The sequence below is a fragment of the Hevea brasiliensis genome, chromosome 10, assembly GCF_030052815.1.
Source record: "Hevea brasiliensis isolate MT/VB/25A 57/8 chromosome 10, ASM3005281v1, whole genome shotgun sequence".
Lineage (NCBI taxonomy): Eukaryota > Viridiplantae > Streptophyta > Magnoliopsida > Malpighiales > Euphorbiaceae > Hevea > Hevea brasiliensis.
This window is the reverse complement of record NC_079502.1, coordinates 7482477-7509430: the sequence shown is the minus strand read 5'-3', so window position 1 is coordinate 7509430 and position 26954 is coordinate 7482477. Positions and strand designations below refer to the sequence as shown.

The window sequence follows — 26954 nt, the reverse complement described above, 5'->3', positions numbered from 1 at the left end:
AAATAAAATAAAATTTAAATATTTTATAAAATTATTATATTTTTAAATATGAATTATTTTTTAATAATTTTTATACAGATTATTAATTAAAATATATAAAATTAATTGATTTTAGGTATTTTTTCGAAATGATAATCAAATTTAAGATGGATTGAAATAATTAAAAATATATTTTAATTAAATTTAAAACATATTTAAATTTTAAAAATATTAATAAATTTAAATTTAAATAGAATTATTTTTGAAGTGCTAAAATAACTCGGTTTTTGCTGCTCCATGTTAAGCAGTTGGAGATTGTAAAAGGCCTTCGTATCATAATGCAAAGGCCCAAATATAAAATATTCCAACTCGGGTGGCTTAGAATTGTTGCCGGCTTTGTGTCCACTTAAACCTACAGCCTTCCCCTCACCCCACGGGAGCAAGCGTAGCTGGCACACCTTCCACCGAGTAACAACCACCGCCACGTTGGCCACCGCCGCCGCCGTTATCACCACTCAACCCAAGCAACAAAAACCACATTCCTTCACTCACAAAAACCTATCCTCATTTCCACTATGTCCACAGCATCTCCATCTCCCTCTCCTTCACCTTCATCAGAGCCACCATCACAGTCACCACCCCCAAACTCCAGATCCCTCTCCACCAAGAAATCGCATCCAGTCCCCTGGACCCACCAAGAAACAGTCCACCTAATCCAATCTTATCAGGAAAAGTGGTACTCTTTAAAACAAGGGCAGCTTAAGGCCAGCCAGTGGGAAGAGGTGGCTGTAACCGTCGCCGCTCGCTGTGGCTGTGACCACAACCACCCAGCCAAAACCGTCATTCAGTGCCGCCACAAGATGGAGAAGCTACGGAAACGCTTCCGCGAGGAGAGACGGCGTATTTCCCTCACCGGCGTGTGTTCCTGGCAGTACTTTGACCTCATGGAATCGTTGGAACGGGGTCCAGTGCCTATCTCTGCACGCACCTTGGCTCTTGTACGTCCTAATGATACTGTTAATGAAGATGAAGACAATGAGGATGAAGCGGAGGTGGAACAAGGCCAGGACGAAGAAGAGGATGATTATGGGCATAGAAGTAAGTCGCGAAGTATTAATTGTATACTGCGAAAGCCCACCATTGTCAATCGGTTTGCAGGGAGTGATTCTGGGTATTTGCGAGAGGCCATGAATCAGAGGAAGAGAGAGGAAATGGTAGAGGAGAATGATGATGAAGAAGAAGGAGAGAGAAGGGAAGGGGTGGAATTGGGATTGGCAGAGGAAATAAGGGTGTTTGCTGAGAGAATAGTAGGGATGGAGAGTAAAAAGATGAAGATGACGAAGGAGACTGAGAAGTGGAGAATGGAGATGGAGAATAAGCGGATGGAGATGATTTTAGATTCACAGAGGAAGATTGTTTCTATGATTTCAGCAGCTTTTGGTTCACAACACGACTTGGAGATGGATCAAGAATTTTGAAGGTTCAGTTCTTTTCCTTACAATTTTTGAGCTACCAATTTTTTGCTTTTGCTCTTGTTATATTAGGATAGAGTTCTTTAACTATGATAACTTTGCATTAGCTCTATAAATCAATATTCTGTATAGTTGAAACTCAGAAGGGTTATTACCAACAACTTTTTTGAATGATTTGATTCGATCAGAATATGCAATGGAGTAGTTCTCTGGTTCACTTATTATCGGTTAAATATGTTTTGTTTGCTATTGATTTGAAAAAATTACACTGAAATCTAACTACAGGCAGCAACAGCATGACCAATGCTTAGAACTAACTTTAATGCCTCAACTGGCATTTTACTTTGCTGACAATCACTGCAATATAGGCTATAGATTTTCAAAGTAGTTTGTGTATGAGTGTGTGTTTATGTGTTAGAATTTGTCTTCTTGTTCTTTATTCTCTTCTTCTAGTTGCATAGATAGAACTAGATGATCTTCCAGTAATTTTGTCAAAAAATTATCTGCTCTTTGGCAGACACCTGCATACCATCTTTACATGTTTAAAGAAATCGTTTGCAGTGAAGCTCTGATAAAATAGCTCTAATGCATTTCCTTTGAGACGGGCAGTTTCCATTGTTACCTATATCAAAATATCAATGTCTTCTGCCTCATGTTCTTCAGCTAATTTTCCTTGTGATTAAATAGATTTTACTCCTAATCTTGAAAACTCTGCCAAAAAACATTGTTGCAACTCTTCTCTTTTAGATCATGCCCTGCCCATGCTACTTTTGGAGTTTAAAAAATGTAAGCGTTATATTCATCTACTTTGACGGTACCCCAGGATTAAGGTAACGTTAACATTTACCAGTTTTTCTTAGCAATTTAGGTACTTAGGTTTTCTAGCCTGAAACCCATTCCAATACAATGTTTGGTCGATTCCCTACCATTTGCTTGTTATAACATTTTGTTTGTCTAAGTAGATGCAGTGCAAGTCCAATCAGTGAGTGCTAGAAATAGTTGTCAACATTTTCAGGCTAGACTATTCAAACTTACATTGTTTGTCTGCTCCACGATGATACAATGATACCACCTTAGCACAGGTGAAGGGCAATAATTTTTATTGTTTATATTTTCCGATTAGGTCTAGGGATACAAGTTGTGCATTCTAAAGGCAAGGAGTTAAGATTTTGTGCAGATATGGCAAGCAGCTTTAATTTCTGCTTCAGAGGCTTTTGGTTGAAATTTACTGATACAGGAAGCTGATTGAAAAAGATTAGAAGCTCTTAAATTTTTTGAGCATGATGTGTTGGTTGCCACTTGGATGAAATTGATTTGAATACATCAATCAAATGCAACTGGTGCTGTCTTGTTCTTCTGTGCCAGAATGCACATGTGCACAAAAATGATTTCAGTGAAATTTAATGGTAATCCTCTACTTACATACATTAACATAGTGCCTATAAAAGATCTGCTCCTAGCTGAGTCATGAAACTAATTATAGGAATTTTTTTTTTTCATACAATGAAAATTAAGGCAAGTAAAAAGTGATTAATGAAATGAGAAATGTTTAAGCCATAAGTCAGAACCATGAAGTTTAGATGATCTCTACATAAAACATGAAGTGGACATGAGTTGCTCAGGGCTTAAAGTATCCCCATCTCTCTTTCAAAGCCATAGTCAATTCTTTATGGTACTCTCATCCACATAAATGATATTTTGTTATCTTCTAAAGACATCTCGTCGCATAAAGGCTTTTAGCTCAATTCCAATCCATGGAGACAGAAGCAGCCCTATCTCTCTTCCAAAAAGCCATAGTGAGAATATTTGAGTAAATTCTTCACAATACTCTCATCTATATAAATCTCATGTACATAAATGATATTTTGTTATTTTTTAAAGATATCTCGTCACATAAGAAGTGTTTTAGCTCATTTTCAATCCATGGAGACAGAAAGAAACCAGATTATCAAGAGTTTCTATCTAAGGTGCAAGGTAGGGCTTTTTATGAGCTTAGACTATTGCTAAGTTTGACTAATAATTTTTAGCTCAAATTTAATATGGATTGAATAAGTCAATACCATTTGTATTTATATCATATCCTGATTAAATTCTTGTAATACTAAATTATATTATTAAGAACATTTTTCTAATATAAATTATATTTATTTTAAAATGTTTCAAATTAAAATATTTTAACAGAGGCAAATAAATTTATAAATCATATTTAATAGATAAATAAATAAAATTATAAATATATTAAACTTACCTCAACTCAGCTCAATTTATTGAGCTCAACAAAATTAATTTGAGCTGAACTTGAGAATAGCTCTAGGCCCAAGCCCAGCTTAACCCAGCCCATTTAAATCCACCCTCGAGACAACAAATCAACATCAGCTTATCAACCCTGTTTCACCAAGATATACTTATAGAAATTTTAAATCACATGATCATTTTCCAGTTTTCAACTGCATACTTGTGTACAAAAATTGCCCCACAATGACCAAGTATCATCTATAAGCTGGGCATTTCCATCCATGGAATTACCCATACTTCATTATCCATTACATCATGCAATATGCAGTGCTGAATTACAAATTGGGTAAAATATGCTAAAAACTTCTAATAACCAAATCAACTGCATGTTCAGTTGTTAATATATTATATACTCAGCCATCAAGGCTTGTTGCAATTTCTGCATATTTTAGGTGAGATTGACAGTAGAAATCAAAATCCGAAGGCAGTGAGAAATAATCGCACTAACAAGGACTAGTGTGTGCATCAGAGATCTTGTATTCACAAAATTTCAGGAGGCTTTTGCCCATAACAATGATCACTACCAACGTCATCTGCAACTGTAACAAACACATGCACTAACCTAATGGGGCGCAAAAAAGAAACAGGCCCCTCTGCACATGAGCACGGAAACCAGGCCATTGGCGGGGAAAAGTAAAAAAGAACTGGAGAGATGAGACCCTGTACACATACCTATATCCGTCTCCATCTTCCAAAAGCTCTAGACAAGTGGTAATTTACATGATTTCCCCAAATTTTGATAAAAAAAAAAAAAAAGATAAAAGGGAAAAAAAATTTGGCCCGTAGACATCTCTTCAGTAAATTTTAACAAAATCTGCAAATAACAATCACCACCTCTTTCCCTTTTGCAATGCCCTTGTTAGTAGTCAGCCTCATCTGCGTGAAAACCACAGCATCATTAGACTACTCCATTTTACCAAGTAAAACCATTTGAGATTCCCAGAAAAAAAAAAAAAAAAACAAAAAAACAAAAAAAACAAAAACAAAAAAGCCTATAAAGAAGTCAATATAAATGTACTTCAAGAAAGCTACCAAAAAAAAAAAAAGTTAGTCAGAAGACCAGCAATCTCCTGAATGCTTGTTAAAACCAATTCCAAATTGCCTAGAAGAAACTAAAAATTTGATCTCATTTGAAAGAACAAAACCAAAAGAATATGAAAGTTCTAGAATAATTGACTTCAGTTAGGGAGCACCAAAAGAGACTGATAAACAAAAGACATTCACTCTCACAAAAAAACAAGAGCTTACAGTGTCAGCAACATATGAACAATTTTATAAGATGCCAAGTAGTTTAAAGAACCATCAGAGCTAATAATAGAATTTTGCTTAATAATAAAACCCAACTCATCTGATTGGTTAACTTGAGCTTAATTCTTTTTGGGGGTCGAGGGGAGACGAATACCTGTACATTGCTGCTATAAGGGCATGCAAACCCAAGTCTTAGCAGCACCAGCTGGTTCAGGAACAGCTCAATCTGTTAGATTGCTTCATTCCAGCTGAGAATTGGGAGACCTGATATAAATATTTCCTTGTGCTGATTGAAGATGCTGTGTTTGCTGCTGAGAGTACTGTTGCCGAGGTGACTGCTGTTCCTGCTGCCGCTGCAGCTCTTGTACCTGAAACAGTTGTTGAGAAGAGGGTGGTTGTGATGGTTGCTGCAGTCTTGATTGTGATAACTGTGGCTGCTGCTGCCACTGTGCTCCAGCACTCCCATGTTGGGGCAAGCCTGCTGATAACTGCCTCTGGCCTAAACCCTGGTTGACAGATGCCACTGCCTCACTTCCAGCTGAATTTGTAAGAGGTGGGCTCCCAATAGAACCCACTTGAGAGGCTGGATTTGTCACAACAGAATCACATGAGGGCTCAGATGGTTTCCACTGAGAAACAACAGAAGAAGAAACAACCACATTAGCTGGATCATTACAGGCCTGAGAAATTGATGTGGTTGTACTTTTGCCCATCTGTGAAACATTGCTTGCCGCCTGCTGTTCTTTAGGACTCTGATCAGTTTGCGACTTGGTTGGCAGATCAGAATTCAACAGACGGCTCTGTTGAAGCATTCTTTGAACTGTTGGTTTAGCTTGACCAGTCTGCTTCTGGTGTGTTTGTGACTGTGGCTGCATATGCTGATGGTTGGAAGCAATAATGCCTGCTGGAAGAGCTTGATGTGCAGCAGAAAGTGCATGACCAGTTACTGATGGAACATGACCTTGAGAGTTATTATCAGAATCAGAAGGCATCTGCTGCAGTTGCTTCGATGAAGGTGGCGCTGAGCCAGAAAATAGCTTTTGCTGCGGCTGAGACTGGTTCGAGGATTGAGAAGCAACCGATGGTTTAGATGGTTGTATTGAACTCAAGCCAGTACCTGAATATAAGCCTTGACCTTGCATCAAGTGCATGATGTTTTCTCCTTTCTCTGCACTTTGATTTCCTGAAGGCACGGATAGGCCATTCAAATGAGAATGATCAGTGGGAAGGTTCTGATGCACCACCACATTCCCTCTTCCCATTCCCTTCAAAAGTTTAGCCTGCTGGGGAGATTGTGAGTGTTGTCGCTGCTGAGGATGGATCCGGCCAGACTGTTGAAACTGCTGTTGTTGCTGTGGCTGCCGTGGTCTTTGTTTCCCCATCTGATTGGTCAACCCACTGGCAACAGTTTGAGAGTTCCGACTGATCCCGTGATGTGGCAAGGCATGTTTCTGCTGCTGCTGTACTGATATGGGAGTCATAGGAGAAGAAGGTGTTAATGAGGGAAGTGATACTGGTTGTGATGAAGTTTGTGGCTGAACCTGGGAACCGTTTTGCATAGATGAAGACATGGGGAGTTGGGGCTGAGGTTGGACATGTGTCATCAAGGCACCAGATGAAGCAAACTGCTGTTGCTGCAGAAGCCGCTGCTGCATTTGCCTTTCTTTAGCAAAACGGATTGCATATGCTTGCTGCTGTCCTGTAGCATGATTGGCACCCTGAAGATGAGGATTGCTAATCACATGAGATTGTTGTGGAGGCATTTGATGCTGCTGCTGGGGATGGCCAGGATACGCCTGCACAGCCGATTGGGTCGTCTGATTAGCAAAAGTAGAAGTCAACCCACTAAAAGCAGGAATCCCTTGGCTGTTTCCTTGCATCTGAAGTTCAGGAGACATAATTTGTCTTTGATGCTCTGAGTTATGGCCAGTCTGACAAAAGTAAATGCTTTTGTCACATAATATTAAAGCACTGATGCACTATTACGAAACAGAATAAGTACGGAAATTATAGCATGAGAGCACAAAAACCATCAGGAATATTCATTGATGAATTTCGATAGAAAAGAGAGGGCAATACCACTAAGCTACCTTGTATACCCACATTAATATTCTAAGACCTAGAAATTATAACAAGGGAAATCAAATCATAATTAAAATGAAAAAAGATCATAAAATTGTGGCAGCCATCATTGTAGGTCAGGACATAGGATAACACAAAACAGGCACACTCAACAAACTTCACAGACAAGCAAACATGTATATATGAAAGAACTTACCCGCATCAGGTGCAAAGCCTCACGAGATCTCATCATTGAATTCCCTTGACCAGAACTACTTCCAGATTGCATACTTACAGGGCTTGGCATCCCAGCCACACCTGAGGAAAGCATACTAGTGGAATTCATCATCGATGATGAGGCCACTCCCTGAAAGCCTGGCCTAGACAGTGGCATGCTTCTGTTCATCCCAGACATCATGCCCACAGGATTTCCACCCTGAAGAATACGACGATCAGCTCCAGAAAGAGCCCCAGAAACAGGTAAGTTAGACTGCTGCAAACTTCTGTTAGATAGCATTTGATTATAATGTTGCATTTTCTGCTGCTCATCAACTGGTAAAGATGTTCTTGGAACACTGTACCTACCATCCCTGAAAAGAGTATAATGACACCACATCCAAGTATAGAGAATTAGAATTTCATGACAAGAGTACTACTTAAAACACTGATACACACATAATAGCAACGTCAAGCAATACCACCTGATGGGAGCATTAAGTGGCCCAGGTTGTGACGAGTTATTGCCAAGAACCACACCAGGAGGTACTTGCAGAGAAGAGTTTGTCCCAGAAATAGGAAGCATTGATCCTACAGCACCTTGATTTGGCGTGGATAAACCACTAGCATGAATGGGAAGAATATCTGGGCTTGATGCATCACAGATATCAAGGGGCCTACATCCATACAACAAAATAATAATGCAATTGCTTGCATGAGATGAGCACTCATACACATGACAAGAAATATAAACAGGAATAGGAAACTTGTCAAGATAAATAAACACCGGTAAGTATAATACATAGGAGCCCAGGCAATAAATATGTGACAGAGCAAGAACACTTACGTCAAAACACCTCCATTTTTGTTTGTGGGTACTTGTTCAAGGGCATTAACATGAGAACTGTGAACTGGTACTATTTGTTTAGGATCCTGGTTATCATTCTTCACGATAAAGACAAACCCAAAATCATAGTCAAGAAAAAATTTTGTAAAATGAAGGTAAGCAGAAACAAAGCAAGCATTGAACAATTTCAAACGTTCAAGCATCTGTTTAGGGCACATAAACAACACTCGAACATATTTTACTGTTTTCATATGCTTTATCTAAGTTTTTTAACATTATACTGTTACCACGTGACAAATGATAAAATATTTGTATATTAGATCAGATCACTTTACATTAAGCCCTTGCAATCTAAAAACCATGGGATAAATATGAAGAAAATGTGTCAAGAGTTGTCATCATTTAAAAATTGAGGTGACAAATAATAACAAGCTACTATATGGCTATGAAAAAAAATAAAAAATAAAAAATAAAGCGCAATTGGATTTTATGTTGGAACAGAAGTATTAGTGTAGGTATCAATGAACAAGCAACATGATATTGATCTTCTCACACATACACACTTTGGATCATAGACAAACCTGACTCCTCCTGTAAAGGTACTTCTTCCCAATCATAATAATCTTTTCAAAATGAGACTTGAGAGTATCCTCCTCCATTGGCCCTTGCAAACGTTGAAATAACTGTCTGGCACTGCCCTGCATGTAATCCACCAATATAAATCAGCAAAGCAGGAAACATGTCTTACATAAACAAATAAATAAATGTTGTTTACTAATGAGAGGAGAAACTGTCTGTCAAGATCTTGCCTTCGGGATGCCAGGCAAAGTTGATGGATAAGATTGAGAAGACCCTGAATCATCAGCACTATCAGCCCCATCACCAGCACCCTTATCCATTAAAATTTTGTGACGTTCTTTGCACTCTTTTGGCTTGCGGAATATACACTGGACATGTTGAAGAACCAATGGAAAAAAAAATACATATATATATATATATATATATATATTATAAAAACAGAGAAAATTTGCTTGAATATCTAGAAGAAAAAAGACTGTTTGCGTAAGAGAATGAGAATTAACTAATTTTGCAGCAACAAGAAAATGATATATACTGTCATCTATAATGACCTGAAACTGAAATTTATCCCAAGAATGCAAGTGCGAAAGAAATTTGAAGGCACACAATTTACCTTAAATTGAAGGGCGCTGTTAATGGCATCACTTACAAGCTCCCAATTAGGACCCATATCATGTGCAAGGACAACAAGTGCCTGAGTCAACAAACATATCATTAGGTAACCACAATTTTGATGACCACAGAATAACAGATACTACAAAGATACCCAAAGTAAACCAACCTGGTCTTCAAAAAGTGACCATGGACTTCGAGAACCTGGCTGCCCGGCAGGCGCCTGCAGAGGTGAGATGTTCAAACCAGAATAAGGCACCTAGAAAAATTGAAAAGTTGAGAACACATAGCCATAACCACATCAAAGTTTACCTTCAGTGATTTGGGTTTTCTACCCCTGTCACGGCCAGTAATAAATTTTATGATTTTGGGCATATTACTCATTTGGGAAGCAGCGGGAGAAGGAATCGAACCACTCATTGGAGCCATATTGTCAAAAGCACCATCTAGTGATTGCTTAAGTATCTTTGGCTTCTTCGCAGTATGTTGCCCATATAATAAACCTTAAAAAGAAAACATTTGAAAATGTAAGAACTTAAAACGCCGCGCATATCTGTTAAATAACATCTCAACTAATATGAAATGAGAAAGGACCTTACCACTAGCACCATTAGAGTCAAAATGATGACTATCCAATCTCTTCTTGGAATTATCCCTCTGCAAGTAGAAAACCACCATCAAAAAATAAACTACTTTTAGACAATTTTGGAAACACAGGAACTTGGAAAATACACAAGGGAACATACATACATATATATATATATATATATATATATATATATAAAAAGCTGCATCTACCAGATGAATAAATACAGTAAAGATGCATGGAAAAAAATGAATAGATGACTTTGTTACAACAATGTTCACCTCAACTACTAAGGGAGGAAATGTAGCAGTAAACTAGGTTACTCACCCCTTTTGCTCCTTTCAAAATAAAAACTCCCCTGCCCTTCACAATAACAAAAAAAAAAAAAGCTTACTTCTTTACAGCTCACCAGCCTCAAACTACTAATCTATACCATCAACTGTGGACTGAGTGCATGATTTAACTAGCAACTGCATATTAATTATGTGACTTCTCTCAAGCAAGGGGTCTATTGGTAAATTTTACACTCCCCGAAATTAAATAAAAAGAAGACTTGACCTATTAAATGTATTTCTAACCCAAAAATTCTCACAAATCACAATCTAATAGTAGCCAATCCTTGAATGAATAATAATCATTTTCTCAAATCACCACAAGGTTCTCTGCAATGCTTCCCATCATTAATGATTATCGCTTCTTTCTTTAGACTAATTTCATTAAAAAGCTTATAGCAAGGGTTCCAACAAGAAAGGTTCTACCCCAAGGTTCTCTACGATGCCTCCTACCAATAATGAATTATCTCTTTTTTCTTTAAACTAAATTTCATTAAAAAGCTAATAGCATGGGTCCCAACAAGAAAAGTTATATTGTGAGTCATTTGCTATCCTCGCAAGCAACAATGAACACTTTAATATGTATCAACCAAAATACACATTCTTTCACTCTCTTCCTACATATAGAAATTCTTACAACTTTTAAACTTAACATATCAAAAATATTTGGCCATCCATTATACCTAACTGCATAAGATACCTCACAAGAAACAATATAAATATTAAAAATACACCTTCTAAATAAGCAAAAGATCAAGGTCAAAATTTTCAAGGAATCATTCTACCAAAACATATCAAATCAATCTTCATAAATATATGATTAATAGATGAAAACCAAAGGCTTTTGAACTTTTTCACTACAAACACAACAACAACTAAGCCTTAATCCCAAACGAATTAGAGTCAACTATATGAATTCTTTTTCGCCATTCAACTTTGTTTGAGAGCAGTTCTATATATATATATATATATATAGAGAGAGAGAGAGAGAGAGAGAGAGAGAGAGAGAGAGAACAACCCAAGAAAGTCATCTAACATACTGAGAACACATTTGTTTTTAATAAATAAACTGTGAAAAGAATTTTTAAATATTACTTGAAGCTCATCTTATTTTTCTGATTTTCTCTAGAAGTTCACAAGACATCAATCATTTAAAAGAGAACAAACAAATAAAAGTTCAAATAGCTTAAATATGAGAGAGAGAGAGAGAGAGAGAGAGAGAGAGGAACTTAATCACCTGTTCATTATGAACAGTGGAATCCAGATGCCAAACCTGCTCATAAGTGGGACCCTGCAACCCAAAACATGCAACTCAACCAGCAGTTCAGAAATAAAACGTACAGAAAAATTCATTACTTCACTAGGAATAAGTTCACAGTATCTCTTGAAATATAAGAATCTCCACACATACCACATAATGCTTAATCTTCTTCTTCTTCTTTGGTTTCATTGATGTCTCAGCACAGTCATATGGTAACTGCTTTTCAAAGTCCCCAATTGACTCAACCTCCACACTCTTCTGGATTTGGGATCCGCCATGCAAGGTACTCTGGTCATCCTGAAAAGAACTAGTATCTCCACTTGAAGCATCTGTCTTTGCTAGAGTCTGCAGACCCCCACCAACTCCAGCGCTAAAGGGACTTGTAAACCTCTGCCTAGAAGCAGCAGAGCGGACACGTTTTGTTGGAATTGGACCAACATGAAGATTATTGGCAGGCCTTTTTCCCATCAAAGTATTTTGTTGAGACCCAGTTGTGCAGTATCCATATGGCAAATCAGGTCCCAATTCATATGATCTTTCAGAAGACTTCATAGAGTTTTTCCTTTTCTTTTGGTCATGTTTTGTTGCCTTGCTACCTTCAAAAACTCCTTGCAAATAATATGTACTTGTTTCTCCTTCCTCCTCATCATATGCACTCTCATGATATCCAAACTCTGAAGTTGATAATGAACTTGTAAAAAACACGAGTATTTAAGAAGCAATTCATATTTAAAAATAAAATAGCTTTAACATTACCTGTAGCAGCATCATACATCGATGTATCAACTTCCTCTTGCATGCTACTGCCAGTCTTCTGAAAGGAGAACAAAATCACTTCAATGAACAAGAATGAACAATAAAATAAGGAAACGAAAAGGAAAGAACTGAAGATTGGAGAATTTATAAACAGTTTGGTCCATAATTAATGCCAGTTCCATTTTCTCATAAACCAACAACATATCTCCCGGAATGGCAGAAAAATGTGGGTTCACCAACGCAAATGTAAAGGCATTTAGCTGAGCAATAAAAATATCTTCAATATACTTTTCTTCTAATTCGCATAAATTGTCTTTATAACAAGGGAAAAGCAAATGAAAGCATAATAAAAATAACATTGAAGTTATTTATTTACCTCACACTGTACCAAATGAGATTCGATAGAGATTCTGTAGGTTGCCATTGCACCGGACGGGACTGCATAGAATAGGCTTTCCTGCCAAATAAATAAGTTCAATGCATGATGAACGAGTTATGAGAAACCAAGTTTATATGTATGCTAAAGCAAATCATACAGTATCATCAGAGATCAACAACTACAAGGTATAGCAAACAGCAACTGAACCACATGCATCTAAAAGAAGATAATGGGATAGCAGACACTAACTTTAACAATTAAAATTAATGTTATAAGGAGAATATATAAGGCAAGCCCATACTTCTGTCAGGTGATCTTCCCATGAAGTTCCAATATTGCCTGAATCGGCTATTCTATCAGGTGTTGCTGGTGCTTCTGCTTGAAGAGAAGGAACCACAGAGCTGTTACATTTCAAAAATCTTATAGCATATCCCTGAATCGGACATGCAAAATTCTTTCCAGGATTTTGTATCTCTAACTCTTTGCATGCCTCCTATTCATAACCAAAAGATCAAAAGCAAAGTCAATAATTTGTTACACAGAAGCTTAAAACCCAACCCACTTCTGGATCATAATGCACTTACAAACTCAACTATGGATCTTAAAGCACATTCACAAGATGTTGTTCAACCAAGAGAAATCCCAAATCAAACATAAACCAAATTTAGATAAGTTCAACATATTAATAAATGCCTCCTCTGCACATTAGAAAACTATCTTCATACTTCAATTAAAAGGTTCGAGAAAAAACAAATTTGAAAATTAAAAGATCATTATTATTGTTATCATAAATAATGATACTATAGCACTGAAACAGGAAGGAAGAAAAAAAATTAAAAAGGACAGCTAGTAGGTGGGTACATATGAAAAAAATGATTATCAATCGCTCAATGAGGTAACAAAGTACCACCTTATCAAGTTCTGTGAACTTGTCCTTGGAAAATTCATTCCCATCAAACCTCCTTGAATCCTGCTTGCAGTTTGCCAAATTAACACTTTGGCTATCCTTCTTTAGAACCATCTCTGTTGAATGCCAGAACTGCATGACAGCCTTTGCCAGAGAATAAGCAACTTTTTTAAGCTTCCATTGTTGATTCTGTTCTTCAACTCTCAACCGAGAGGTAAAAGCAACGCGGCGACATATTTGAGCAGCAGCAGTCATTTTCCATAGACGCTCCTACAAGCAAATAGCAAACAACTGAGAAAATTAACGAGAGATGAAGTTGAATACAGATCCTAGGTAAAGAGAACAAGATAACTCTCCCAGAATGGAAGAAAAAGGTTTCGAAGAGAATGAGTAACAATGAGCACAAGAAATTTTTAACTGTAACATTTATCAACAGAGTCAGACCTGTGCAAAATCATTTGCCAACCACATCATTTCTTCAAGCACAAAATCCCAGTGAGATTTTCGGTGGCTCTCCAAGGGTACAATTCCAACAGATAACTCAGCAATCCTCTTACGTTTAGCCTGTTTACCACATTACAAGTTATAACAGATATTTAAAGCTTCATGAACAAGGAAATAGAATTCCTGCAATGTTTAACAAGTTAAAAGCAAGGATTGTTAAGAATATAAAGAACCAACCTCTATAATTTGTGCCTCTTCCAAGACAGAATCCTCATGAGCTTTGTCAACAACTATCAAATGACTACCAGAAGGATCAGGAGCAGCAGAACAATTTTTCTCTGACAAAGTAGATTCAGGTAATTCTTTGATAGATATATCCACAGATCCCTGAGCTCCACCAGGGCAGATGATTTCTTTGTTAAGATTTGCATCATCACCCAACACATTACATAATTTTTTATCAGCTTCAGATGCAGCAATGTCATTCTGCTCCACTCCCACAAGGTTAGAAGGACATTTCAAATCCTTTTGCAAGTCAGAACTTCCCTGTATTTCTTCATCAAATTCAACAACACAGCCATTACCAAGGTTATTTTGATTCAAAAAATTGTTATCATTCTTGATGACTGCACTGCTGTCCATAGCCTTGATTTCATTCTTTTTATTTCCCATTTCACCAGCCACTGAATTTTGCATTCCTTCAGATTCTGATGTTAGTTTTAAAGGCATCCCATTAATATCATCGTTCCTTCCATTAATACAAAAATCACTTTCATTATGCACATCCACGCATTGGATGTTTTGAGTGGAGGAGGATTCTGAATCCAATCCCTTAGTTCCTATTCCACCATTGCCATTTTGACCTTCATTGCCATCTCCTTTCATGTCACCGAAACCATTTAACTGAGAAGAACCATTTTCATTCTCTGTTTTTGCTGCAGCTGCAACAGGTGGATATTCAGGTGCAGCTGAAATTACCTCTTCCTTTCCTCTAACATTGTTGCACTCTCCAGAAGCCATGTTGATGGGTATTTTCTGAGTATCAACTTGTGATGGTTGATCATGTTGATTATGCTTTGAGATGTTTGTCTCAGAGACATCCAACCTATCACCAAGGATGCTACCTTTAGACAGGCTGGTTGTTGCTTCCCGAGCTACAGCACCATCCAGCTCCATATTTGACTGGGTATTTGTAATCTCTATCTGAGAAGTCACATCACCATTTGAAGTGGCAGACTGGGGGTGAAAAACGGGAGTAATCTGGTCCTTCTGATTGATCGTTCCAGATATCGACCCCTTCACATCCCTCAAACCCCCATGAACCTTGAAAAAAGATCCATAACCACCAGAACTCTGAACTACATCAGTTGAGCTTGATCGAGCACCGTCACGATTAGGTCTGGACCTGTTCCTTCTAGCATATGGGCGAACAATAGCAGAATCTTCTGATTCCTTGGCATTTTGAGTCCCTTCCATCTGGGAAGACTGTTCTGATGCAGCAACATTACTCCTCCTACTGGGATGTTTATGTTTTCTTTCACCTTCAAGAATTTCATTTTCACCATCAAAATTATCAGCACTATTGGGTTCGCAAACTGTGGGAGCCCCGGGTCTGCCACTACTTTCCACAGAGTCCCCGGGAGGTGATGCAGTCAGCGCAAAACTACCTTTTGCTTCACTGTAATTACAACAATGGAAAAGTGAAATATAAGGTGCAGCACCAGTTGCCTAATTATATATATTGCTTAATAGTAACATCATGAGACAGAAAAGGAAAAAGAATATACCTAGTCACAAAATGTTCTGTGTGATGATCAGTGAGAGAAGTAGACTGGACACTAACTGAAGCTGCACTCCCAAATTTAAAGTCTAATGGGTTGCCACCCTGCAGGTAAGGAAATGTTCAAAGAAAATATCAATTGCAAAAAGGGAATGGAAATACTAAGAGAAAGATTGAGTTGCCATACTTTCTCAAGAAATTCTAGCTCTCTTCTCCTCTCCTCACGAACATCATACTCCTGTCTGTTAAAATTGAATAATTTATCTTACTTATCCAGAAAATAATAAGATCAGAAATGCTAAATCACTGAGAACAGAATATAAAATTACGAGACACAAAAAAAAAAAAAAAAAAAAAGAGGAAGAAGAGCATGTTAGCATGACCTGAGCTCTGCCTGAGCTCTCTCAATTGCTGCTCGGCGCGGAGAGGTCTTGATACCAATTCCAACTCCGCCTTCAACAACCCCTCCCATGGAATCGACCTCAGCATTTACTAGGAAAGCAGATCCTGAACCACATCCATGCATTCCTACCTCAGTAGCTACAAGCTTTCCCCTCCTACTGATTCAGAAACCTATCAAATCTCTCAAACAAATGTCAGAAAGAAATATTAGAATAAAGAAAATCAATACCAATATGGAAAAGCATTTTCAGGTCAGCAAGTTGAAAATGTAGTAAGCCTCATAGCATGATGGATAAATCTACCATTCAAGTGAAAAATTGAACAGATTCAAACAGAAAACAGCCACACTGACTAAATGAGCATTCTAGTATTCTACTATAATTAAATGAGCATCGCTAAGCTACACAAACATATAAGAACATGGGCATGCCTTGTTCACCATTTGGCACAATATGAACTACTAATATCTGAAAGTAATAGGGTATTCAAATTACGAAGCAGCTTTAAAAAAATGGTTATTTCAGGACAGAACATAGAACCTAAAAGGATTTGCCTTGGACAAGCAAACTGTAAACATATTAGCATTTCTGCAACTATGCCTCAAGCTGCAAACAATAAGATCAGGAACTATATAGCAACTCCTTAACATCCAAGCCTACAAGTGCCAAATGCCTAAACAAGTCTAATTACAGAATCAGTTGTTTTGTAAATCAATATGTTATTCAACAAGGTAAATTACACTCACTCACACACACACACAAAGACAGAAGTAAAAATTTTCTTAACCAAAAAAAATTAGAATACAAATTTATCTTTGGGAGAGAGAGAGAGAGAGAGAGAGAGAGAGAGAGAGAGAGAGAATGTAAAAACTAAATAAATAAAGCATGCAGACATCAAAGTTCAACAATGTCATCAATGGCATACAAATTATAAGCCTTTTACCTCTTAAAACCTTGTCCACACTTAAGTATTTTGTTCACTTTCTCTTTTCTAGGGTACACCACCAACTGTAGTGTAGTTCCCATTCATTTCATAAACCCAAACATCAATTTGTAATTGACCTTACCAAATAGTGCTCATGAGGAATCATGCAGCTAGGTTAGTATGCCATATCCGTTGCAAACATCATAAAAAATAGCAAGTTTGCATAACAAGCAATGCCTTAAGCACCAAAACCATATTTTAAGGATAAATGTTGTTCTACCATTTTAAGTTTTGAAATATTAACAAAAAAATTATGGGCATAAATATCAGTTGAAAACTAAGCATGCACCCAAAAAAATCCCAGGAAAGTTGTAACTAATGATTGCATAACAACCAGCAAACATACTTGGCAAGATGAACATGCACATGCTCACAAGTAATAAGAGCACAGAAAATGCTTAGCGCCAAGTGGTCCCTTCAAACTCTGACACAATCACCCGTTTTCTGCATTTAATTCCCCTGTTAACGTGAAAAATACGACTTAAAGCAAAAATCCACGAGCACTCGAGCAAAATGCGCAACAAAACCACAAGAGAAACAAATTGCAATCCCTTGCCCCAAGCGAAGAAACCCTAATTTTAATGAATCAAAGCAGAATTTGCACAAATTGAACATTGCACACCAGTTCTAGGGTTTCCTAAGAAGAGGGAAATAAACCCAAAAATTGGAGCAATAATCACCTGAATTACAGAATTGGGAAGCTAGGGAACAGCAAAAACACAATTAAGAAGCGTCCCCCTGTTGTAACACTTTATCTCTCCCAGGGTTTTGGAGTAGTGACAAATAGCTCAATCTAAACGAGGGAAATTAACCCTAGAATTAAAGGCTTCGGTGCAAATGTCAGCCATGAGAACGTGAAATGAAGTCTTCTGTAATTCCATCTACGTTCTCTCCAAAAGGTCCTTTCTCCTTTTAAATTTTTTGCTAATTTTGTTTCTCGCTCTCTGGTGTTTTTTTTTTTTTTTTTGGCGTGCTTTTTTTTTTTCCTCTCAGGTTTGGTTTTCGAAGGGGGGACTATGCCTATGCGAGAGTGAGACCTCTCTCTCTCTCAGCTACTAATGGGCTTGGGTTCTCTCCGTGAAGAAGAAGAAGAAGAAGAAGAAGACGACGATGAAGAGGGCCTTTCTCCTTCATTTTGGGCTTTTTATTTTTAATTTATCATTAATAAAGTAAAATTAAATAGTAAAATATACAAACTAAGTAATTATTTTTACCAAAATATGAAGATTAAATAATAATTTTTTTATTATATTACTTAGTTTTTTATTTATTTCCCTTCACTTCTTTGTTAAAATATTATATTTAATGTTTTTTTTAATTCTTTGGACTTATTTTTAATAATCAATCATTTTTATTCATATTTTTTTATTGTGATTTTAAGTGTAACAGCATATTAAAAAAGGTTTTACAATTTTTTATATAATTTTCACGACTCAAATTATGGGTCGGACCGACACTAGAACTTGGGTCAGCATAAAGTCCATAAAATCCGTAGTAAGTCCAACTAATCTCTAACCCATCCATGAAGTCCACATTTTGAGCCCAGTTTTAAGAAATCAATCGGACAGAGTCTGACCATAATATAGACTAACGGGAAATTCTTAACTCACCCGACCTGTAATCTCAAAATAAAAATAATTTGGAGAGCTCAGCTTACCCTTACAATCATTCACAATTCAATATAAAATCAAATAGAGTCCAGCTCCCTCATCCAATAAGCTATTCATCCACACATTTACACATATATAGATTAATAAGTTTACAACCCCAAAATAATTAATCTTATAGTCTCAAGTTAAATAAAATGGTTTTACACATGCGGAGATATAGAATTTAAATTTAACAATGCAAACTATAAAAATAGAAATTAATGGACCTGTGAGGAAGAAAGCAGGTTAAATACAAGAATAAGCTTTCTTGCAACTTGGAAAAATATGGTGAACAGGAGTGAACGTTCGACACATAGAGTAAGATATTGATTTTACTTATAATTTCTATAATTATTTAAGTATAGTGTATTCTAAGAGTGAAATATATCATCTTTACACATTTCTAAGAAATCAAGTCATAATCACATCAGAGCCAATCTAGAACACTCACACACCCGCGTGTCACATCCATATTCACACACATATATATGGAAGTTGATCCCCTATATAGCTCTCTTAGTTCCAACCTCTGCCAGCGAGATCAACTCAAAGCCAGACTTTCTCTTAATATCCAAATATGGCGGTCAACGAGATCAACTCAAAATCGTGCCTACCCTGACTTAACCATAATAAGAATCGAGTCATAGCGAGTCAAGTTTTTGCCGCGTCTACCCATCCTACTCATATCCACATATGCACCAACTCACACACATAGCTCCAGATCGCCATAAAACAACAATCACAATAATATCATCAAGAACAAATACAATATAAGGCATGCCTAATTTTTACTACATACATATATGTATAAGTGATGCATGAGCATACTTTGAATATATATAATAATATTAAAATCAATATCTACTTACTAATTAATCGATAGTCACTGCAGCGGCTGAGCAAACGAGGAAGACTAACCCAGCTCACCTAAATATTATATAAAAAATTTTACCAATATTTACTTAAAATAAAATTTTAAAGAATCAATGGACAATCATAAGTTTTGCCGAAAATCCGGCAGAATTTCTCCTATACGTAGGACCTAACTAACTTGCAAAAAGATTTAAATAACACATCTAAATCACAATTTCCACAACCACATCTTATTAACATCATATGGCTCCTCCTGGGCCCTCCAAAACAGTTAATACTCACAAATTTAAAAAATAATATTTTAGTCCCTATAATTAATATTTTATTATAAATCATTCAAACGAGCTCTAAAATTTCTAAAATTTTGCCCTACTATTCTTAGCAATATTACAAAGTTAATACAAAAGGAATTATAATTTTTTAGCCTTCCACGAATATTTTATGGATTTTTATTCTAAACCCGGAATTAGATAACTAAAGAAACTTAGGGTTTGGGTTTACCTACGCTAATTCTGACACTTGAAGCACGTTCAGGGCATCTGAAAATAGTGGGATAGCCCATAACTTTGACTCAGTTTCGAAGTGGTTCCGGCAGCTTATCTGCTCAGTCCGAAATTGCAGATCTGGCCGACGGTCGAATTTCCACAAAACAAAAGTATCTACGTGAAGCCCACAACATCAGGGGTTAGAATAAAATTGTTACAAAATTAAATAAGCTCATTTGAAACTTAGAAAAATATTATGAAATCTGCAGGACTCACCAAAATTTTGGTGTCGAAAAATTTTGAAATTTATATTGTTGCGAAACTCTTGTCATGTAGAGCACGTTGGTACTTTTGAAATCTCCTTGGGGTTCCCAATTTGGGAGAAATTTAGCTTAAATGTCAAAATAGGCTAAAACTTCCCGAATAAAAAATTGATAATTTGCTAGATAAAAATTAATGTTCTTAGTGTACATGGAAAGCTCTCGATGTGTAAATGAGTTTTGGGACAAGATTCAGTTTGATTAGCGGCCAAATTGACTGGATTTTAGTCGAGAAACTCATTGGGCGCGCGCGCATGAGGGAGAGGAAAAGGACGTGTTTTCTGGTGATCCAGGCGGCAGCTGCGGGGAGGAGACTCCCAGGTGGGGCGCTAGCGAGCTGGGGTGGAGAGGGAGGTGGTCAGCCGGCAAGGGAAGGAGGGAGGAGAGAGAAATCGAGAGAAATGGGAGAGGAGGTGTAACACCCCTTACTCGTTTAGAATGTAGCCGAGTAAGGCATGTCACACTCGGTGCCAGAGCGCCTTATCTTATATTGTTACATTCCTAGTAATTAAATTTAATTTTTAATAATTTCAGTTTACTCATTCAGTCAGAGAAACCGATTAAGTTTTCCTTAATTTATTAACATTCTAACGAATATCCACCTGTTGAAAATCTCAACAATAATTTTTTCTCTGGGTCTAGGGTTATTAACGGCTTTCACCGTTACTTCCCATTCGGGTTACTCATCACTGGGGTTTCGGCTCGTTTAACCTTAGTGTATTTAGTTTCTAAAAATTTTTCCTTGATTTTTATGAGCATTATTTATTTTCTTTATAACTCTCCACTTTAGTCTAACTATAATTTCAAATATTCTAACTGCCCGGACCGACATTGGTCACCGGAACAGTAGACTATATGGACTAGCTAAAGTGAGGATGCTACAGGAGGTCGACGTGCAGGAGAAGGGAGGGAGGAAGAAAAAGAGACATGTTCAATTTGATGTGGTTCGATTTAAGATATCCAAAATTAAATTTTTACTCTGCTTTAGGACAAAAAATAAGGCCTAAAAATTTTGAAAAATTTTTAGAATACTCAAAAAACTTTTTAGAGTCTAAATATATTTCTATTTTTGCCACATGATCTTTAAATTAATTAATTTTTTAAATTAATGAAATTTATTGTTTCAAAGAAATCAAACCCGATTCTAAAAATTTCTAAAAATTTCAAATAAATTCTCATAATATTTAATAGAATAAAATTTTAATATTTACATATAAATAATTGTTTAAAAATTAAGGGTGTTACAATAATATTTTTTAAAATTGTATTAAACTTTTTTAATAATAAATTAAAAATATTTCATTTATTAGACCACGCAAATGCTTACAATGTGTCATGAAATGAAATTTATTTATAGTAAAAATACAAAATTATGGTAAACACTACCTAATGCTTTGTTCTCTTGTTTTGAATGTGAGTAAATTACACCAAACATTCTTAAATTTTAATTTGTTAAAATAAAATTATTTAAATTTAATCTTATTTCAAAAAAAAAAAAATCTTTTATGACAAATTTTTATGTTCAAAAAATAACATTATCTTTTTACATTTTCTCTCAAAAATAAAATTATATTTTTATCCTTTTTCTATTATCTTTCTCTCTCATATCTATAGTCAAATTAATTATAATTATTTATTAATAAAATTATTTTGTTTTATTTATTAATATAATTATTAATTATATATAATATTTTATTATTTATTTATATTTTTATTAACTTTTATTATTAAATGAAATATATAGAATATTTTATTTGATAAGATATTTTAATAAAATATTATTTTAAATATTATAATAATCTTTAAAAATTGGAAAAAGTAATTTGCAATAATAAAATAAAATAAAATAAAAATATTATTACAGGTTAGAGTGACTTTTTATGAAAATAAAATAAAACTTGAGTGCTTTGTTGTAACAAATTGAAATTTAAAGACAAAAATGAAACAATTCTTAAGTTTAAAGATGTAACACCCCTAAGTTTTAAAATACTTATTTTATATGTAAATATTAATATTTTATTTTGTTAAAATTTTGGAAATTTATTTGGAATTTTTCAGATTTTAGAAATCGGGTTTGATTTTTTAAAGACAATAAACTTTGTTGATTTTTAAAAATTAATTTATAGACCATGTGGTAAAATTAAAAATATATTTAGACTTCACAAATTTTTTCGAGTTTTTTAAAATTTTTTTCAAAATTTTTGAACCTCGTTTTTTGTATCAAGATAGAGTAAAAATTCAATTTTTGAGTTTTCGAATTGAAGCAGTCGAATCGAACCGGATCAGGTCGAACCAATCAAATTGAACTGACCCTCTCTTTTTCTTCTTCTTCCTCCCACGTCACACGACGCTTCTCTCTCTTTTTCTCTTCCTTTTTCTCTCTCCTCGCTCTTCCTCCGCGCCAACCACTGCTTCCTCTCCCCTCCGCTCTCTTCCCCAGCTCGCCAGCGACCTTCCCTGCCACCGGTTGCCCTCCAGGTTGCCGGAAAATCGACTTAAAAGTCCCTTCACCCGTGCACAGTGCTGCACACTTTTCGGTCAAAATCCGACCGATTCGGCTACCGATTGGACATGGTCTAGTCTCAAATCTCATTTATATCTCTAGAGTTTTCCATAGAAACTAAGAACATTAATTTTTATTGGGTAGATTGTCCAATTTTTGCATGAGAAATTTTAGCCAATTTCGACTTTTGGACAAAATTTCTTCCAAACTGGGAACCCTAAGGGGATTCCGAGAGTATTGACGTGCTCTACACGATGAAAGCTTCGCGACGATATAAATTTCAAAATTTTTTGACACCGAAATTTTGGTGGGTCCCACGAATTTCGTAGTATTTTTTTGAGCTTCAACTGAGATTAATAAATTTCATAAATATTTTTTTCTAACTCTGGGTGCTTTGGGCTTTGTGTAGATACTTCCATTTTGAGGAAATTTGACAGTTGTGCGGCTTTGCAATTTCGAGCCGAACAGACAGGCCACCGGAATTCCTTTAGAAATTGGTCGAAGTAATAGGCTACCCCACCGTTTTCAGACGCCCCAGACGCGTTTCTAGCATTAGAATTGGCTTAGGTAAACCCGAACCCCAAGTTTTCTCAATTATCTGGTGCCTGATTTTGATTAAAAATTCATAAAATATTCGTGCTAGGCTAGAAAATTATAATTCATTTTGCATTAGTTTTATAATATTGCTAAGGACCATGAGCCAAATTTTAGAATTTTTAAAGCTCGTTTAGGTGATTTTTGCAAAAAGGTTAGTTTCAAGGATTAAAATGTAATTTTCTCAGATTGTGAGTATTGACTGATTTGGAGGGCCCAGAATGGGCCATATGTTGTTGATAAGTTGCGGTTATGGGAAATTAAGATTTAGAAGTGTTATTTGAATATTTTGGCAGTTAGGTAGGTCCTAGGTGCAGGGGAAACTCTGTTAAATTTTCAGCACAAAATAGGACGTCTTTGCTTCTTAAAAGTCTTGTTTTATATTTGTATGCTAATGAATTGTTATATAGTAATTTTAGATGAGCTGAGTCAACTTTCATCTTCTGCCCAGCTGCCGCAATGACCACCTGTAAATTTATAAGTAGATATTGATTTTATTTACAATTTCAATATTATTATATTTCAGATATGCTCATGCATCACTTATACATATACATATGCAGTTAAATATTAGGCAAGCCCTATTTTGCATTTATATTTGATGATATTACTTTGGTTGTTGTATTATGATAATCTGGAGCTGTGTGTGTGAGTTCGTGTGTTGCGGTATTTATGGATATGGATAGGACAGATAGACGCGGCTAGAGCTTGACTCGCTGGGACCCGATCCTTATTATGGATAAGTCAGGATAGGTATGACTTTGAGTTGATCTCGCTTGCCCCCGCATTTGAATAATAAGAAAAAGTCCAACTTTGAGTTGATCTCGCTAGCAGAGGTTGGAAATAAGAGAGCTATATAGGGTATCAGCTCACCATATATGTATGTGTGAGTATAGATTTGATACAAGTGCGTGAGTGCTCCAGATTGTCTATGATGTGATTTGACCTAATCTATATAGCTTACATAAAGATGATGCATTTCATTTCTAATGATGCATTAGAAATAGATAGTTATAGAAATTGTATGTGAAATTAATATCTTACTCTATGAGTCGAATGTTCACTTCTGTTCACCATTTTTCCATGATATAGGAAAACATTATTGGGATTGACCTGTTCTCTTCCTCACATGTCCATTTATGTCCATTTCGTATAACTTTATGAAATCAATTGAAAATTTAGAACTCCGCAAGTGTAGGAAATATTTAATTTGATTTGGGACTGTAAAAGATTATGTCTTTTAAAAATTGTAAACTTCCTATGATGCATGCATGGTTGAATGATTTGGGCATATGGTTTGGATGAGGGAGCTGAGCTCCCATTTGATCTTATTTTGATTTATAGATGATTGTGTGGGTGAGTTGAGCACCCTAAATGTATTGGATTTTATGATTACAGGTCGGGTGAGTCAAAAACTCCTCGTTATATAGTCCATATTATGGCTGGAGTCTGATTGTTTTCTTGAAATTAGGCCAAACATGGGTTTCATGATTGGGTTTACTACGAGTTTTAGAGACCTTATTCTGACCCAAATTCTAATGTCAGTCTGACCCATAATTTGAATCGCGACAAAAAGGTGTAATTTACCCTTTCAGGTTAGTCACCAGCGTTCAAGGTCTGGCACTCTCAGTCTCAAGGAAGTTCTTGGTATAATCTTTAGTGGATTCTGACAATGGAGGAATATGGTCATTCAAGGAGCACTTTCCAAGCGAATTGAATCGAAAATTGGCATTTTCTCCGAGGCCAAATCAATCAGGATTTTGTAGCTTGGTCTTATAAACTTGCTGGATCTTGCAATATTTATTTCACGGCCTGTCAAATTGTTGCTTGGAATGTCCCGTCCCTTGCATGGGGGAAGCTAAATGCAAATGGTGCTTTCAATGGGAATCCAGGCCCTGCTGGTGAGAAGAAGGGTTTTTCACAATGCCTCTTTTCTAAGCTGTGGCCTGTGGCCTCAAGTTGGCTTATATTTTATATTTTCACAATCATAGTATATAAAAGTTTGTTAATAACAAAATTCTTAATTGATTTAATTTTATTTCTATGTTAATAAATAAATAAATTGATTAATAAATTATTTTTTATTTTTTAAATTAATTAACATATACTAACAAAATAATAAATTAAATAAAGTAGAAAAGTATAAATGTCATGTGACAAATTTTGAAATATTATTATTAAAATTCATAGAGTTTAAATATATTTTTTTAAAAAATACATTTTTAAATTGTAATCATAATTTTTTTAATAATTATTTAAATAGATATGTATATCAATATAGTTTTTAAATTATAATACTCCTTTTTTATTATAACAAAAAATTTAATATAAAAAATACTTATTTGCAGCAATACATAATATGATAAGTAAAGTTTTATAATATACGAAATTATAAACTTAAGAATTTTAAAATTTTTAAAAGATGAAGTAAAAAAAATTAAATACTTATTTAAATTTTAGTAATTGAAATTTAAAAATTTTAAATAAAAATTTAATATTTAATATCACAAGTTAATTTTTATATAAAAAATTATAAACAAAAAAATTTTGTAACATGATAATTTTTTAAACACTTTCATTAAATTAAGTGTCGAACTCTTATAATATTATTTTTAAGGTTTGAGAATATATATAGTCAAATCATAAATTTTTTTTAAAGATATATTTGAGAGAAGGTTAAAAATTAAAAATTAAATATTATCTTTATAAATTTTAATTATTTTAATTTTTAAAATATATAATTATTAATTTAATCTTTTAAAATTAATTCTTAACCCTTAAAGAAAGTACAAATATTAATAAAATAGAAATTTAATATAATCCTTTTTATTTATCCTTATTAATTTCCTACCAAACGCCTCTAAAATTTAGTTTGCTGTTGTGAACAAGTTGAAATTTTTATAATATATACAATGGATGAAGAGATCAATTTGTAGCTTGTTTGATGAATATTAATTTTGGTCCCATAAAGGCATTGGATTCTGCTATATGATTTTGGGTACCAAAATGCCAATGATTTGGAATCATCATAATCATTCTTCTCATACCTCTTTTGCCATCATAATTAATCAATATTTATTAAATTAAATATTTATATTTAAATTTATTGATTCATCATATGTATTATAATTAATTTTATATAAATTTTAATATAAATATTTAATTTAATAATAATTAAATTTATTATTATATAAAATTAAATTTATATTAAATACATTTAATTAATATCAAGTTATTAATAATGATATATAATAATTTTTAAAATTAGTGAATTTTAATTAATAATATTAAAGACTATAAATTTTATATTTAAATTTTAATTAAATTGAATAAAATATTGATAATAAAAAAAATTAATAAAATAGGCATGAAAAATAGTTCCGCAAGGGA

The 26954-nt window shown here is 34.9% G+C and overlaps 2 protein-coding genes across 5 annotated transcripts; one reads left to right on the top strand and one right to left on the bottom strand.

Moving 5' to 3' along the window:
• Window positions 1-353: 353 nt before the first annotated feature.
• LOC110666036 (trihelix transcription factor ENAP1-like) lies at window positions 354-2876 on the top strand. 2 transcript variants are annotated; one of them, XM_021826373.2, is made up of 2 exons: window positions 354-1459; window positions 2629-2876. In XM_021826373.2, exon 1 carries the CDS (start codon window positions 555-557, stop codon window positions 1455-1457), a length of 903 nt encoding a protein of 300 aa, XP_021682065.2. In that variant the 5' UTR covers window positions 354-554; the 3' UTR covers window positions 1458-1459; window positions 2629-2876. The 2 variants fall into 2 exon arrangements, with proteins under 2 accessions (XP_021682065.2, XP_021682064.2); XM_021826372.2 differs by having other exon boundaries at window positions 2575-2876.
• Window positions 2877-4181: 1305 nt separating this feature from the next.
• On the bottom strand, window positions 4182-18190 carry LOC110666038 (chromatin modification-related protein EAF1 B). Of its 3 annotated transcripts, none has more exons than XM_021826374.2 (24): window positions 17821-18190; window positions 17487-17599; window positions 16138-16327; window positions 15942-15996; window positions 15762-15859; window positions 14212-15652; window positions 13975-14094; window positions 13531-13800; window positions 12925-13116; window positions 12621-12701; window positions 12245-12302; window positions 11639-12162; window positions 11465-11518; window positions 9909-9966; window positions 9622-9812; window positions 9479-9532; window positions 9311-9391; window positions 8928-9065; window positions 8700-8816; window positions 8119-8216; window positions 7757-7948; window positions 7273-7645; window positions 5149-6925; window positions 4182-4622 (listed from the first exon to the last, which is right to left on the bottom strand). In XM_021826374.2, exons 3-23 carry the CDS (start codon window positions 16278-16280, stop codon window positions 5234-5236), a joined length of 6030 nt encoding a protein of 2009 aa, XP_021682066.2. In that variant the 5' UTR covers window positions 16281-16327; window positions 17487-17599; window positions 17821-18190; the 3' UTR covers window positions 4182-4622; window positions 5149-5233. The 3 variants fall into 3 exon arrangements, with proteins under 3 accessions (XP_021682066.2, XP_021682068.2, XP_021682067.2); XM_021826376.2 differs by having other exon boundaries at window positions 13534-13800; XM_021826375.2 differs by lacking the exon at window positions 17487-17599.
• Window positions 18191-26954: the final 8764 nt, after the last annotated feature.